The following is a 16,800-nucleotide window of genomic DNA, read 5'->3' as shown; positions in this document are numbered from 1 at the left end:
CGCGTCCTGTCGACGTCCCCCGCCGGCGTGGTTCTCTCCCAGTTTCCACCGCAGTTAGTTTCCCGGAACGCGCTTCTTGAGGCCCGGGGCCAGCACCTACTAGTTGCTTGCAATGTAGATTCCTCCTCCGACTCCGATCGCGTCCTCCTCGATCTGACAACACGCCGCGCGCCGCAGCGTCACCGCGTTGTTTGAAGACGGAGAGCCGGCGGCGGGCCCCCTGGCCTGCTTCCTCGCCAAGGAAAGAAGACGATTATTGGATCGCGCGGAAGGTTCGGATTAGGCCGCCCGGTCCAGGGAGATGTTGCCGGCCGCTTGTTGTCTCCATGTGTTGACTCTGAGCTGGGGTAGTCTTGATCGATCTCCATTCCTGCAGCTTGACCACTCGACCAAGCTGCATGCATTTGTGAATTGTGATGCATACCGCGCCTACATGCATTCCCGTGTTTCGTCGAGTGAATGGCGGCAGTCGTGGCACGCGCTTGTGTTCCCCGGAAAGGAAGCAGCAGAGGAAGCCGCCGGGGGAGGGAGATCTTGCTGCATCTATCTATCGTTGCTAATGGATCTCCCTCTTGTCATCTCCGTGTGTGCGTGTGTTGACTGGCCCAGCTGGCTGGTGGGGAGTCACCGGCCCAGTCATCACTCGCGCTCTGCTGTTCTCGACGCGGTCGATACTCCTGGTCCTGTCCTCACTGCTGGGCAATTCACGGGAACAACGGAGAAAGCGCGTCAGTTGATAAGATTATTGGAAGGGAATAATGCTAGAGCTCCACTCCTCTAGTAATGCTGGGTCTTTTTTCGAGCGAAAGAGAGGTTTATTAACTAGTTAGAAGGATTAATCGTTCTTGATAAGATCATTTACGCGCAGGCGCACGACCCAGCCAAACCGCTGTATGCGTAGTTCTTCTAACTAGTTACTCCTCTAGAAAACGGTCGATAAGATTATTGTTGTCAACAAATTAAAAGACAGAGTGAAGAATAAATATAATTTAGCACCCAAAAAGTAGTTCCTTTCTAGTATTTATAAATTAATTACTTTATTTAATATAGTAGTTCTTTATACTGAGGGCCAAGTTGCGGAACGTCTCTTCTTATAATTTTAATGAAGAGCCGCTCATACCGGCCAACCATCCTGACTGATGTTTGTCTAAACAAAACCTGAATATATTTCTCTCGACTGCTACCAGATTAAACATGTAAAACAATTTCATAGGAAGCGGATGTGACGATCAAGCTAATTAATCAACCCAAATTTTATAAGAAACTTGATGATCCTCCTACCTTGAACTTAAACAACAAAGCATTCTAAATTTATTATAGTAACCTCAAACCTCAGCTCGACAAAAAAATACACGGTATATATGTTTGTGCCACCATAAACATCTCGAGGATATTTGCTGGTTCAGTCACTCGGAGGTGCTTATAGGGGTAAGTTGCGTGCGTATTTTTATAGGAGTGAGTGTGCATACATGTATATAAGTGTCCGTGTATGTACCGTGTTTCTCAAAAGAAGGGGGAAAAATATATAGGATATTTCGTTATTAAAGGGCCTAACTGCAATTTTGGTTCACCGGTTCACTCTATAAGAGTCTCCTAGCGCTCGAGCTTCTCCTCATTCACGGGGTCACAACCTTGCTTAACAAATAGAGTCATATCTAGCTACCTAACCACACTCACCTTAGCTACCTAACCACACTCACCTTGGTCCCGGTCGAACTCCGGCGAGCAATCTCTGCGCTCCGCCGGTTTCCATATGAGCGCGGCGATGCTGACCTAGCTCGTAGCTAGGTCACAACACAAGAAAGCATCTCAAGGTGAACGACATATATACGACAGTGTCATCCTTCCATGCGTTGTTCTGCTCTCATACACAAGTAACTCCCATGTCCCTTGGATTTTTCCATGAGCTCTCTCGATCCGCGACGTTAGGCGCAGCCACGTCGTAGTGCTCCGACAAGGCCCGCAACCACGCCTTCCCCCAGCCTGCGCCCCCGCACAGCCGCCATGAAAGCTGTGTGGCACAGTCAGCTGCCGCCTCTCCGGTCGGCCCCGTCTCGTGGCTGGCCGGCCGTCACGTAATCACGTTCGTGTCTGTGCTCGCTCGTTTCATCGGGGTAGCTGCAAGTTAAGGAGGCAGGGATCAATAGCCTAGCTTTTATTAGTTTCCTCGGTTCTAATTTTCCTGGTGGCCGTGGAGGCTAGGCACCGATGCAGCGGCGTGCGCCTTGCTGCTTTGTGTGATAACTAGCTAGCTAGGCGGCGAAGATAGATGTGCAATTAACGACTTTGAGAAATCTATCAGACATTCCCGGCCTTGGGATGATCTGATGCAGCAGATAGATCTTTGTAAGATGTATGCATGCAAGTACCTATGCTTACATAGGAAGTACCTACCTTCCCTTTTGCCCTTTTGGTAGCGTGAGTTGTTGGTGCGTGCTAGATCTTTGCAAGACGCATACAAGTTTGGTACGCTACTGATATTGCCTGATCGAGTAGTCGCCCTGGATTCCTTGTGTTCTTCTAGATAGATTGCCAGTTTTCAATAGCAACGAAGACGACAATGCTATTTTAGTAGTACTGGTGGGAACTAAACCCCAAAAATTAATTTCAGGTCGGGCAAAACACCTGGGAGCCACTAGCCCACTGCATACCGATCCTCACGTGCCGATCGAGGACCGTCGTCGGGCAAGAAGGAGCAGTGGGCCGCAAACGGCGATCGACTTGCACAGGAAAGTACCACGACGCAGAGGGTGCACGGGCGGTCCAGCCCGACGCGGTTCAAGACTTGCAAGAAGGTCACGAGCTGTTCCTAGCCTGTTCGATCTTGACTTCTATATTATTCTATGTGTGCAGGTGCAGCACGTACCGTCGCGCCTACCATCCCGGTCGACGTCGACGACGGAGACGATGACCGGTTCTCCTAAGAAGACGCCACGGCGGTCGGCTCCGGCGATGCTGTCTCAGGTACGCCAGGTTTCTAGTTTTACGGAAATGCATCCGTGCGTGACGGACAAAGGGGGCTGCAGACTGAACGAGCGCATGATTGTACGAGCGAGAACTGTTAAAGATCTGGTCATTTGGATGTGTGCCGCTGCTCTCCGTGTCACCTTGTGGACGACTGACTTGGAAGTCAGCAAGGCAGCCAGCATGTGATGTGAAGTAACCTGTCGGCTCAGAGTGGGTCCGTCGTCTCGTATATGCTGCAGGCTGCAGCTGCCATGATTGAGAGGACTACGTACTGATCAGGATCACGGAATGTGTGGTGGTGGTCATGGGAATGTTGGTTTAGTTACCATGGTCAGCAAGATCAGAGATTGCGTGCTGTTAATGAATTGTTACGAACTTATGAACAACAGCACGCGTCTTTCTGAACTTCTCAATATTTGGTGGACGCAAAATGTTCACAAATTGAACCATAAGACACGTGACACCTTGACCATCGATGAAATCTCTCAAAACTACTAGCAAGTTAATTGATTACAATACCAAACTTGCTTAATTGATTGCACCATGAAATATATTTTTATAGTGCATGTATCTGGTCGTATAGATATTGTTATATTTTCCTACAAATTTGGTTAAAGGTGGACAAGTTTGACTTAGAACAAAATAAATGTGCCATGTAAAAAAATAGAGGGGGTACATTTTAGTAGCGTATTCCATTTACTGGAAATGTTTTGTTGAATTAGTTGTGTGTATGAAGGGGGTTCCTGAAATCAATTGGATGTTTTCCCTCATCTCATTTTGATCTTACCTTTCTACTGATATTCAGTATCGTGTGCCTACGTCATTGCATGCGTTACTAGTTTGTTAAACATGACGTCAATGTGGTCCCTATATCCCATCTACTAGACAAAATAATAATCATTCAATCGCCATACGCATAGAAGAAAAGTCCGCACAGGAAGTAGAAGGCGGGCCGGGCTAGCTTCATAGCTAAGGATTTGTTATTTTACTATTTTGATGAAAAATAGTAATTTTCCTGTGGCTCGTGACCATCACAAGTAGCACACACAGGGGCGAAGCCAGCGATCCTTTTTTTACCGGTGCCATTAACCTTTGGTGCCATTAACCTTGGATATAGTACTTGAACACTATTTTACACTAAGATTTCTAAAATCCGTTGTTGTCAGCTAACAATGATAGCAAGCTTTAGCTCCGCCCCTGAGCACACAATACGATAGGATGTGTTGATTTGCCTTGGTTGTATTAATCATCGATCCAACTTGCTCCTCCTCAACAGAAGATAAGTTGCAGGGATCGCATTAGGTTAGTGCGTAATGTTGCTTACAAATTTCCTTCCTTTTTATAATTTGTTGCCGCTTCATAGATCAGAAGCTACTGAATTCAATTTTTTTATTAGCTTCGCCTGTTAATCAATCTGTTGATTCTCTCTTCTTAAAAAAAAATGAAATTTATGGTCTAATTGATTGTGGTTTTGAGTGCAGTTCATGCATGGTTATGATTTTGTTAGAAGGAAAACATGGTACTTCACTTTGACGCGTGCTGTGAGCGTGTGGATGCATGATCGTGTGCTTGATTTTTCAGAGCCTAATTGATGGCCTATTTGATTCGGACTTCAATTTCGTGTGCATAATATGCACCTGGAGGCACAAGAATTACCCAATTTGTTTTCATCTTGTTGTGTTCGTTTCTTAACAAAAACTAGAACCGTACCTTAGATTTTTGTTTCCCTCAGCATCATGAAACCTTATTAGTTTGCTTCAATTATTGAACCTTCGTTTGACCTCTTTCTTCTATGATTATCTTATAACTAACTCGATTTTATATAATTGCTGCAGGGAGAGCTCCAAGCTCCAACCACGACGACCATGGCTGATGAGGTCAAGATCCAGATCAAGGAAGAGCACCCGGTGTCCGTAGTCGAGACGACCGTGCCCACTGACAAGGATCCAAGGCAGGGTGAGGACCACAATTCCAACGATGCTGGCCGTTCATGCGCAACCCAGCTACTTCTCATCTCTCTGAGGATTTCACGAATATACTGCCACATAGTAGTAAGTTGTTTACTGCGATTGCAGCTTCGAGTTCATCATCTGTCGAGCCGGAGAGAGCTGCGGAGGAGACGGAGAGGCCTGCATCAGGAGCACCTGCCACACAAGACCAGCAGGTACGCCGCATACTTGGTATTCCCTCGCAGTACTGGGTTGCTGAAATATCAGGCAGCAAGCACCGCCGGCCAGCGGCCACCGGCCCGTAGCACATCCGACCTAATCATGATTAGTGGCGGCGCTTGGACGCCGGAGGCCGGATGTGACGGCCGGAGCCCACCGAAATCAGCAGCTAGCTGCCTTGGCAAACAAGAGACCTGGAATCCCGGATCCATGCTGAGTGGAAAAGAAGTAGGCTCCACGAGCCACAAGACGAGACCAAGACGGAGCAAAATTCATACTCCGCATCATGGGAAACGTTGCTAGCTAGCGTCAATACCCAACGCTCATATATAGTTGTGCCAGGGAAAGAAATAGAGAACGAGCTCACCTTGCCCAAAAACTAAAATATCAGCATCTACTGGTACATGTACCATTACAGTAATAGACTTTGTCTTCATATATATCCTTTAGTTATGATCGCGGCGCAAGAATGAAGAATGCTCATTGGCTAATAGGATGCATGGATCAGTATTCACCACGAAAGGCGGAATCTCAACAAACTTATTATAATCCTCTAACACGTCTGTCTTGTTCTGGACTCCAACGATGTTTCTTTTTTCTGAGAGAACTATGTGTCGCTTTGGCTGATCCATTTGCAAAAAAATCCTTAAGTAGTGTTCCTCTCTCTATATGTATACCCACATTCAAAAAAATAACATTCTACTCTATATACTCATTTTGATCAACTAATACAAGTAACTCACATCTACACATGCAAACCTTAAGTAAATTTGAGCTCAAATGGTGTATAAATCGAAAAAACCCCAACATTTTTCCCAATCTAAAAAACCTCAAAATCTCTATTTCTAAACTATGAAATGAGCTACACTAGCAATGGAAGATGATAGGATGAAGTTTCTAACCTTTAGAATTTGGATGGATGGGGAAATCAAAAGCTTTAACAGCATGACCACCCCTCACCCGAGCCAAGAACAGAAAGAACACGAATGGAGGAATGGTTCGGGCGGGGAAGGAATAAGGGGATAAAATGGTCTATGAAATTTAGTCTCGGTTGGAGCCACCAACCGGGACTAAAGGCCCACAATTTATCCCGGTTGGTGGCTCTAGCGGGACAAATGGTTCTGTGGGACTTTAGTTCCGGTTGGAGGCACCAACCGGGATAAATGAGGAACTTTTAGTCCTGGTTGGTGACTCCATCCGGGACTAAATATGTCCCTCCACCCTCTGCCAAGCTTAACCCGTGACTAATGCTTTCATTAGTCCCGGGCCCAACCCAAGCCAGGATAAATATAAAAAATGAAACACCTGTTCTGTACTAGTGAGCCAAATATTTTTACCGATTATGCAACTATTGAACACAATGCCACTTTGTTCAAGTAAACTACAACGTCTTTTTTTAAGACAAAAATAATTGTAGTATTTATAGTTTGATGTTAATAATGGTTGGATATATAATATAACGTCAAGCTTGGATACTATGTTTGAGATGTAGTGACAATGTTTTAGTAGCCATCATCTGCATTTGGTTCTCATTTTAGCCCCTAGACCTTTGGGCTACATACATGATACATGTGACAATATGTAGTGGTCCAGGTCGTCTAGGCACTGAAATGCAATCCACAAATTCCAACTAGTCAGGTTATATGAAATATCGAATTCAACTTCATATATGGGAATTTGACTTGAAAGCTATAGTTAATTGCCGGGAGGGTGAAGTTTGAGTTGAAAGCTTAGGAAATTTTGAGTTGAAAACAAAGAGAGTTTACAGTAATTCGAGTTCAGTGGGAACACATTCTTTTCTCACCACATATGAATTACTACTGTGATTAGGTTCCACTAGCCTTTTCCCCAATCCCTAGCCCGCATCTAAGACCTCTTCTCCTCCACAAGTCACCACTATATCATCGTATTCTATTGCCATACTATCGTCGCAAACAAATTATAGGGTTGGGCCTCAGTAAAACCCGATCCTAATTGCATTCACCAACCAGTTTAACCCAAAAGGTTTAGCTCATAGGAAAAGTGGGCAGTTCATATTTACTTTAATACTCCCCTCACATCCCCTCATCTGCATGCTCTCTCAGGGCTCAAATGTTGTAATAGGAGTTGAATGTAATTCTTTTATGTAGTCGAGATCTCTGACACTAATACCATGTTTAAGTTGGCTTTGACCGTTCGGGCTTAGAAACTTTAGGTGGTTTGGTTTTCTATTTTAGACCTCAACATTGAGGGCGCGTCTAGTGCACCAAGTGGAGCGTGTTTGAAGGAACATGGTGTCATCATGAATCTTACATCAATGAGAAACAAAGTCATGAAGAGGCCGTGAGCGTTCAATGCATATATGAAATGTACAAAATTTTGTACATGAATACACTGTGTGGGCAGGTATCGTTGCAGCAATTAGAGAGGTATTTTGGTCATCGTTTTAGGAGTATATATACTACATATAGGGGGATATGGCTTGTTGAATAGTATCCAAGAAAGCCTAGTTCATTTGCTATAGGCTAAAGAGACTTCATGTGAGGGTGAGGAAGGGAGAGGGGTGAGAGAGAGAGAGGTAGGTCAATCCTTCCTCTTTAGTAGAGAGACACTATATATTGTTGTGAGGCTATGGTTTAAATTTTATGATTTTTATAGGCCATTTGATCAAGTTATATATTTTTCCAATCTTCGCTCGTGGGTTGATTTGGGCTGTTGAAAATGCCCAGTCCAACCTATGAGTCGTAAATTTCGGATCCAGCAAAATTCTGACTCGTGCGATGAAAATTTTCAATCTAGGTGAAATATGCGACCCTTGCAGTGGAAATTTCCGATCTGTGACCATTTTCCTTTCCTGTTGCTGTTGTATTGCGCAAAATGCTTTGTAGTTTTGTTCCTAATTAAGCTTAGTGGGACTTTTGTGACTATGTGACCTTGGCAATTGCTAGAAGAGCTTTTTTTTGGTGTGTATGCTTACAAGACATTGGCCTTATTCTTCCTAGAAGAAGTTTTAGGCTGTCATCCAACCCTCTTATCGCCGTTTTCTATCCTTAAAATAATGTATAATTATAAACCGCTTAAATTATGAAGAGTTTAATATTATGTTGGGTACTATCTCGCCCCTTGGGTCCAAGTTCTCACGTTCTACTCTCTCTCCATTTCAAATTATTTATCACTTTGGCCTCATCTGAAGTCAAACTTATCTAGTTTTGACCAAATTTATAGAAAAACTACCAGCATCAAAGTATTCCTAGAAAGCAATATCCTACCTAAGCATCTATAATCCCAATTCAAAATCACGATTTTGCATTGATAGACCTAGTTTGGGCTTCGTTGATTTTTTATTATGTTCCATGCCGAGCTATTTCCATTGATCGGGCCATTACATACTTTTATGAGGTTTTTGTTGTCCTTGCATTGGAAATTTTCTAAGAGGTACCATAGTTTATGACTAGAAAGGTATTAATTTTTAGTAGATAGCTATTTGGTAATTTAGGTACAAATTCATGTTATATTAATCAAAGCATAGGTTACTATATAGTTTGTCATCTGCCTTGAGTTCTTTGCTTACACATGTAGCTTATTACAACAGCTACTCACCGTTGCTCCACATATGGAACATTTTTACTACGTACTGTAGCATTTATCCGGTATATATATCGCAATCGTATTATGGTAAATGTTTAGTGTTATAACGGGCAAAACAACAATACTGTACTAGAGACGTACTTTCTAAACTACTTTAGATTTTCTTAATTATCTGTTCTAGTATGATGTACCCTGGAACATACTTTTATTGCAGCCATGCCATTTTCTGATTCTAGCTTCCTTCTGAATTGAATTAACGGGTGGTAAGCTTTTTCTAGCTCAATTATACTGACTACTGGCAGCTATCGATGCATTAGGATTTTGTTATCTTTACTGATGTTCCTGCACTTGGCTTCTGCAGGATGAGACAAGCTCCGCGGGGACGGGGGACGAACAACGTGGCACGGCCAAGGGCGAGAGAGACATCCAGCTCGGCGCAGTGGTGGCCGTCCTCTCCTTCGCCGTGATGCTCCCCGGTCTCTCCTTCAGTTCGGCGGTGGCGAAGGGGGCGGACAACTGGCGCCTCGACATCCTCATGTTCTTCGCGTTCGCTTCTTGCGTCTGCGGCCTATCGTTCATGCTCCTGAGCGTGCAGCTGCTGGGGGCGGCCTCGGAGTTCCGTGTCTCCTACCACCGGGCCATCTCTCGGTGCCTCTTCTACGCCTGCATCGCCTTGCCGGCGGTAACACTGCTCAGCCTGCTGCTGGTCATGCCGTTCAAGCTTTACCTCTACGTTGGCCTCGCCGTGCCCCCGTTAGTGGCGGCGACCGTCGCCGCCGTCCACTGGTACGTGAACAGCGGCAGGAGTGAGGGAGCAGCGCAGCCGGACGACGCGACCGAGTCGACGGAGCAGGAGAAGGAGCTGGAAGCCAACTCAAAGATCACCGGGGCCCTTATGGCCTCGTCGTTCGGGGGCCTCGTCGGGACGCTCGGAGCCCTGGACAAGCAATCAGGAGACACCGCCGGCGACACCCTCCGCGGCACCCATGTTGCCGTCATGTTCATGTTCAGCACAGCCGTGACGAGCGTTCTCCTGATGGTTCTTTCGATGGTGGCGCTGAAGATTGAGAGCAGGCTGCGCAGGCGGTCCGTCGTCGGAGCGATCAGGCACGCAAACGTCATTCTCCTCTGCCTGCTCGCCGTTGCCGCATTCTCGGCGGCGTTCGTGGTCCTCAGGTTCTACATGCTCAGCGCGTTCACCTCCCTGGCCCTCGCTGCCGTCGTCCACTTCATCCAGCATTGCGCACCTGCCAATGGCGCCGATGATGGTGACGAACCGGAGAGAGGCCAGAAGAAAGGCCGGCAAGATGTGCAGCCGGCTGACCTGGACCCGATCCGAGAGAAGCAGCTGGGGTGGATGGCTGACATAGGGAAGCAGGTGACCGCGTGGTCGCTGGGAGGAGTCATGGCGATCTTTGGACGCTTCATCGGGGATTCCGACAGGAACCACGCCAAGACGGCGGCGAACAAGACCTGCATGTTCCTGCTGACCTCGGCGTTCGCGTCAGGGCTCGGGCTCATGTTCCTGATGAGCTTCCGGTCGGGCGGTCCGGCCAGGGGTGGCTTCAGCGCGGCCACCAACATACTGGCCTGCGCCGCCCTGGGGATGATTGCAGCTGCCGCGCTTGCCATCTATGGCGTGGTGGTCATGAAGTCGTAGGCGATGAAGAACCTCATTTTAATTCTGTAGTATTCTTTATTCTTTAATCCGATGACAAGGATGGACGGCTAAGTATGGCTTCTTACTGCATCCTGTATTCTTTAATTCGATCTGATATAATTCTGATGTCCCGAGCGAGTGATCATGGAACAAACAAACGGTGCACGCGTAATGCATGCACATATAGCTAGGGTCCAGGCAGTTACAGTATGAGAAGTCGGCAAGTTTTGTCCATGATTTACAAGCAATGATTGATTGACATCATTCATGACCCTGAAACTGCGGCTTCCCTGTGGTAACTCTGGTCCTTTGTTCTTTCATTTTTCTCTCGTTTCTGCGGGTCAACTCTATTCACTGCAGCAGCAGCAGCAGCTATTAAGGGTGTGCGCTTGCCAGCTACTTCTTTTCCGGCGAGGTCGTATTGAAGGGAAGGAGAAGCAAAACTGTTCGATCTTGACTCCTGTATTATTCTATGTGTTCAGGTGCAGGTGCAGCCCGTACCGACGTCGCGCCTACCATCCCGGCCGCGGTCGTCGACAACGGAGACGATGACCGGTTCTCCTCACAGTACGCCACGGCGGCCGGCTCCGGCGACCACGCTGTCTCAGGTACGCAAGATCATTACCTAAAAAGAGAAAATAGAATTTTATGAGATAAGAGCGTAGTTTCACCCACGTAATACTCATCCGGCTCAGTTACCAAATTCTCAATCTCGATAACTTTATAATAAAATTATACATTGAGACTAGTCTTATAAACAACGACATACATATTTTTGAACTTCTCAATATTCACTCTGACACAAAATATTCACAAATCACGTGACACGCGACACCTTAACCCTCGATGAAAGTAACTCTTGGCAAGTTAAGTGATAATAAGCTGGCTGTGTGTTGTCGTAGAGATCGAAGAACTCTCCATTTTTTGGAAAAAATAACTAATTAATCAAGTTTTTAGCATGTACTAGTATATAAATAAGGTAATGACTTTATTCAAGCCGGCTGTATTTTTGTTCGCTGGAACGGCTGGCTCTATCCGTCACAGCCATCACGTAAGATCTTATCCTTTCCATCGTGAGGGGCCAGGCATCTTCCTCTTCACCGCTGTTCACACAAACGCATATACACTGACATCTTCATTCTCCTGAGCCGCTTTCTCCCAATCCTTCGATTCGTTCGTCAAGCTCCGGTGGAATCGTGGCCGGCGGCCGGCGACAATGTAGGTTCTCCTCCTCCTCCTCCTCCTCCTCTCAGATCGAGGCATGATTGGGTTAGGGTTCTGGAATTTTGAGGCTGGGGGTTAGGGTTCAGGGATTTTTGGCCGGATAGCTGACGACGAGGCCGTGAGAAGCTGCTCCAAGATCTACGTGGAAGCCTACACCTCCCTCCTCTCCCTTAGCTTCGACATGGTGGCTGTGCGCCTCCCTTCTCTTGTCTGCCCACAACCTGTTCGAGAAAATGTATGTGTGGCTTGTTCCAAGTGTTGCTTACATGTATCGTCGCTTGCTTCTATATTGCGTACAGGAGAAGCTGTATAGCAATGAGAGATGGTGAAGGAGCATGTGGACCAGGCGCCGCTTGAGCCCGCCGACACGGACGTCGCCTTCCTTGTGGTCAGTGACGCATTCGAGTAACATATGCTTTGTTTCTAGTTCCCCTTTTTTGTGCTGATTATGTTAGTTTTAGAGCGTCTGTGGATCGCAGATGTGTGCTCATCCCACCTATAAAGTTGTTGAATGACCACATGTGTGGAAGTCTGATTGGGCTTGCCTGCCAGCTTGTATTTAGTTTTGTGACTTGGTTTCATTTTGCTTTGAATATTTCTGCAGTAAGATATTAAGAAAACTTGCCAGTCCAATTAGTATGAATTATAGCATAGATAGCTCTTTCAGTCATTGTCCTTTCCCTGGTTTTGACAACAATTTAGGTTGGGACTCATGGCACATATTAGCATTATCCATCTTTTGATTAGTATTTTTGTGTTCAGATAGACTAACACATTGGAATAGAGAATATTAAACTTATGAGATGCTCTAGTGATATCATTAAAATAACTACTGAACACTAATCAAAATGCTTACGACACGTTGCTTATGATATTAAACCAGAATTTAAAAGGCTGGTGATTGGTTGAACACATGGAATTCCTAAAAGTTATCATTATACTAAGCAATACTTTTGTTGTACATAGGCAATAATCTGCTATTAATCAGACAAAGTACTATCTCAGTTAGGACTAAAGGCTCTATTCTGCATTGGTCAAAGTGTTGTTTTATTTGGTGGCAACTTATGGTAAATCAACAAGCAATTAATTCGACTAGTATAGCGTTTGTGGTGTTTTGATTTGAGTATTTCCCTGTATTTTTAGGATTTTCCATTTTGCTGACTGAATCAATTTTAATTTATGCAGGTACACTGGGAAGGACAGATTTGGTTACATACATACATATTCAAGCATGTTGAGGTAAAGTACAATTTCTACTATGCAAAGCTACTACTCCATTTAGGTAGATAATTGCTTTTTAGTAGGTAGTTCTTTCTTCAGTTAGTTGAAACCCTGTTTTATATGTAGACAAATCTATTTCTTCAGTTATCCAAGTCCTATTTTATAATGGAAGATGAGACAAATTAATAATTATATCAAGCTGGATGCGTATAGAGATGACACATTTGCAAAATTTGAGGTATATTATTCTTTATGTTTTTTTCCAAAGCATGCTGCAATGCACTATGATTAGACAATAATCATCTTTTCAATTAGGCAGTACAACTGTATCATTATGCAATGCTACTATTTGTGGCTTGATTGGTGATTTTCTGGACTATAAGTTACTTGATTATTTTAGTGTACAAATTATCTAGAACTACTTTTTTTCATGCTTATACCATTTATAAAATTATTTTAGTAACAGATGCTCTATGCAATCTTAATATATGCATGATCTCGCTACATGTTCCCCTTTTGCTATGAGAGACATTTTCGATTGGCTAGTTCTAGCTGCTATGTAGTTAGTAATAATACTCATTTGTCGAATTCACATAATTTATGATTCTCAAAAGCCATTGTAATCCAATTGCCTGAATGTATAGAATAGTTTCCTTTCCCATATTATTCTGAATACCGAAAACAAACATATTTTGCTGCTCCCAAATTAAACCATGATATTAAGTGAATCCTAGAATTTAGACAATTTAACACATACATGTAAGCATTTTTATGTAAATAATTTTAGTTTGTGAATCCCATAATACAGGCAACTTAGCAGACTCATGCAAGTATCTTTTATATCCAACAAGTAGGCATGTATAACTATGCCATGCAGTCTAGTTATGTATGTTCAATTTATACCTACCATATCCACCATATCCTTTTTATTTTCTGAGCAGTAGTTTGTTCTGTTCATTTTTTAGTGAATGAGTATAACCATTATTATCAAAGTTTCGTAAGTATTTGTTCTTGTCCATTTAAAACTGAACTCCTTGCCTGAAGAATTACTTGCTGAGGAGAACATAGGTGAGAGTGAAGTATGTGAATCCCATCTTACCAATAACACAGCTCTTGGGTAATAATGGAGTTCTAGACTATGCAAAACAATATACTTCATATGCAATTTTCATTGAGCATTTCGTAGTTCCTTTTTGATCGCTTGCCTACAGTTGTAGTTCTCTAGCTCGTGTACAACTTACCAAAACTGAGACATGATATCGCTCTTTGATTTGACCTATTTTTCAATCGCTATATGTTACCTGATTATTACTTTATTTTTGCAGTTGCTATTTGCTAGGAAAAATATGCTTGTAGCTGGTGCAATCCTAACACACGTACTTTTATTTTTATGTTCTGATTTAGTTTGTTGCTTGGTATTTTTTTATACACACAAAGCCAATGATGCAGCTAGCCCATGCTTGCGTTTGGTGCTAGAGGATCAGGCGTGAAGACTTTATTTTTTATATATTAATGACAGTCCCTTGTTGTAAATATTTTTATCCATGTTCGAATGTGCTCATAATTTATAAAAACTTTGCTTCTGAGGTTCCTCAAAGTTGCTTATTGTATCCTTTGACTTGAATTACCACCGTATAGAATGCTACAAATTACGTGGTATGGACCAGATGAAAAAATTACAACATGTGCAAAGAAAACTTTTGATTAGCAGTTTTTTATACCATAAATACATCCAATAGACAGCATTTAATGCCATTTTACTCTACGCGGACAAGATGTGAGCCTAGAACCCTTTTTAGTGTGCACTAAATAACGTAGGGACAGGACAAGAAGTTATCATGCCAGAGAAGGAAAATTGGCAATACAAATTTTGTCTCCTTCCTAAAACGGAAGTTGGCCGTACGGACGACCCATATTACGGCCGGCCGCAGGTCAGCTGCATCCTATAAATAAACTGAGCGCTGCAAAAATTAATAATTCCTGATAAACAAGAGCAATTTAACTCTTGTATGGTAATAAAGTAATTATTTGCCAAGCTGGCCTACTTTCAGTGACTCGTGAGGTTCCGCATGCCAATTAGGGTGGGCAATTGCTAGAGCCGTAAATAATAGAAAAGGCTAAATGCCTAAGAAATTATTTAATTTATTATATATATATATAAACTATAAACGTAAAATGACACCGTGAGATTTTGCTAGGCATAAAAAATTACAATTCGTGCAAAGTCTAAGTTTTTGTGAGTTGATCCTACTGTTACAAAAAATGTAGAAGGTCATACAAATTTTAAAACCACAACAGAAATGCAAAATATCTCAACTTTGGCTACAAATTCTCTCTTTTTTTTTGCCCTTCCATGATAAATGCACTAACTGACGCGTCCATGTGCGCAGGTTGAGCAACGCGTTTGGACTACAGCAGCTGGTATCGTGCATTTCAGGCAGAAGCTGGGAGGGAGCAATGCCAGAAAGCCAAGGACAAGGAGAACCTCGAGCTGGGCGCGGCCACTGCCGTCGTCGCCCTGGCTGTGCTGCTGGGCTGGCTCTGCCTCCCCCAGGAGGCTAAGCACCCAGGGAATGTGCGCTTCATCGTCTCGCTGTTACTGTCCTTCGCCACCTTCCTCAGCGGCAACGCCCTCATGCTGCTCAGCCTGAACTTGCTCGGGCGCCTCCGCGAGGACCTTGTCTCCGGCTCCCAGCGCGCCGCCTCCAAGTGCACGCTCCTGCTCGTCGCCTGCGCCGTGCTCTCGGTGCTGACTCTGCTCAGCGTCATGGTGGCGCTCCTGCCCGGCAGGGTCTACCGGTACATCGGCCTTGCCGTGGTCGTGGCGGTCCTGCCGCCGGCCGCCGGGGCGCACTGGTACCTGAGGCGCCGTGCTGGCGGTGGCGGCGTGGAAGCGGCGTGCGCGGAGGACAGGGAGGAGCTGGACGCCGCGTCCAAGATCACCTCCTCGGTCACCAACTCTGCGTTTGGCGGCCTCATCGGCGTCCTCTTCAGCGCGTCCAAGGCGTCCAGCGCGGTCAGCAGGGCCGCCTACGTCTCCACCTTCCTCGTGTTCGCCACCTCCATCTCTGGCATGTTCGTGATGACGGTGTCGAAGAAGGTGCCGGAGATCACCAACCTGCGATTCCGGCGGTTCCTCGTCGCGGCGATCAAGCTCGCCAACTGCGTCCTGCTTTGCCTGCTGGCCTCGGCGGCCTTCGCCGCGGCCTTCGTGGTCCTGGGTATCACAGCTGTTCTCTGCTTGCTGCTCCAGTACTGCGTCGCCAGCCATGGTCAGCGCGGCAGCAGGGACAACAACCCGCGGGAGCAGGAGAACCAGGAGGCTCGGGTCAAGGCATCGCACTGTTCGCTGCCACGGCCGTGGCTGCTTACGGGGCAGAGGTTTGGAGGTCCTGAACATACGGCCAGGCAACCCACAGCGTGCGTCCTCCCAGTCCCCACTACCAGGCCGGCCAGCGTAATTGTGTCGCCGACTCGCCGTGGTAATTGTCCACTTTCGCTGGTTGCTCAGTTGGGCGAGATAGGTTAATTCTTTTTTTTTTTTTGCAACCATGCTTGCAAATTTATTTGCATTGGGTTGACTTTCGCCTTCCGGTGCATAGGTGTAGACATTCTTTCACCTAATACTGAAAGTAACATTCTTGTGTTGGGTTGCCACTTCCCTTGCCATCTGCAAATGCCTTATTAGTGTCACGACCCAGGAGTGAGTAGACGCGAGTGAGTGTTTGAATCCGCTGTTGCCGGGCTGGCGTTGGGTTGGTTGTGCTGCGGATGATCTATGAATCCCAGCTGTTGGTTCAATCTCAATCTCAAAAAAAAAAAAGCTGCCCTGTGCTTCCAGTCAAGTAATAAGAATCGTATGAACCTTTCCCTGTTCTTCTTGTCTTCTTCCTCCCAACTCTGCTTCCTTCTATCACCTTTATCCCAAATTCCCCATTCTGTTATCGAGTCCGTAACAATTAGTCTGATGCGCAGACGAGAGCCTGCAAGCCG

General features: G+C 45.2%; 2 protein-coding genes and 1 long non-coding RNA gene across 5 annotated transcripts; all 3 read left to right on the top strand.

The window, feature by feature from the left end:
- The first annotated feature begins 1,625 nt into the window (after positions 1 to 1,625).
- LOC112889532 lies at positions 1,626 to 10,520 on the top strand. Of its 2 annotated transcripts, XM_025956226.1 has the most exons (6): positions 1,626 to 1,814; positions 2,612 to 2,729; positions 2,854 to 2,964; positions 4,803 to 4,923; positions 5,043 to 5,131; positions 9,064 to 10,520. In XM_025956226.1, the coding sequence occupies exons 3-6, from the start codon at positions 2,908 to 2,910 to the stop codon at positions 10,360 to 10,362; spliced, it is 1,566 nt and encodes a 521-aa protein (XP_025812011.1). In that variant the 5' UTR covers positions 1,626 to 1,814; positions 2,612 to 2,729; positions 2,854 to 2,907; the 3' UTR covers positions 10,363 to 10,520. The 2 variants fall into 2 exon arrangements, with proteins under 2 accessions (XP_025812011.1, XP_025812010.1); XM_025956225.1 differs by having other exon boundaries at positions 1,626 to 1,874; positions 2,612 to 2,964.
- Positions 10,521 to 11,279: 759 nt separating this feature from the next.
- Positions 11,280 to 14,473, top strand: LOC112888381. 2 transcript variants are annotated; one of them, XR_003227804.1, is made up of 4 exons: positions 11,280 to 11,776; positions 11,886 to 11,974; positions 12,772 to 12,825; positions 12,934 to 14,473. It is a non-coding gene; the product is annotated as an uncharacterized LOC112888381 (long non-coding RNA). The 2 variants fall into 2 exon arrangements; XR_003227803.1 differs by having other exon boundaries at positions 11,296 to 11,776; positions 12,772 to 14,473.
- A 403-nt stretch (positions 14,474 to 14,876) lies between these two features.
- Positions 14,877 to 16,545, top strand: LOC112890305. The gene is made up of 2 exons (XM_025957219.1): positions 14,877 to 14,892; positions 15,204 to 16,545. Exons 1-2 carry the CDS (start codon positions 14,877 to 14,879, stop codon positions 16,334 to 16,336), a joined length of 1,149 nt encoding a protein of 382 aa, XP_025813004.1. The 3' UTR covers positions 16,337 to 16,545.
- The last annotated feature ends 255 nt before the right edge of the window (positions 16,546 to 16,800 follow it).

The sequence above is a fragment of the Panicum hallii genome, chromosome 4 (genome assembly GCF_002211085.1).
Source record: "Panicum hallii strain FIL2 chromosome 4, PHallii_v3.1, whole genome shotgun sequence".
In the NCBI taxonomy this organism is placed as follows: domain Eukaryota; kingdom Viridiplantae; phylum Streptophyta; class Magnoliopsida; order Poales; family Poaceae; genus Panicum; species Panicum hallii.
The sequence above is the reverse complement of the archived record's forward strand: the minus strand, read 5'-3'. Positions and strand labels throughout refer to the sequence as shown.

Excerpts from the sequence above, each read along its gene's own strand:
- LOC112889532 (XM_025956226.1), top strand. The coding sequence starts at position 2,908 with ATGACCGGTTCTCCTAAGAAGACGCCACGGCGGTCGGCTCCGGCGATG. Across the intron at positions 2,965-4,802 it reads CTCCGGCGATGCTGTCTCAG|GGAGAGCTCCAAGCTCCAAC; the intron begins GTACGCCAGGTT and ends TAATTGCTGCAG. Across the intron at positions 4,924-5,042 it reads TGACAAGGATCCAAGGCAGG|CTTCGAGTTCATCATCTGTC; the intron begins GTGAGGACCACA and ends CTGCGATTGCAG.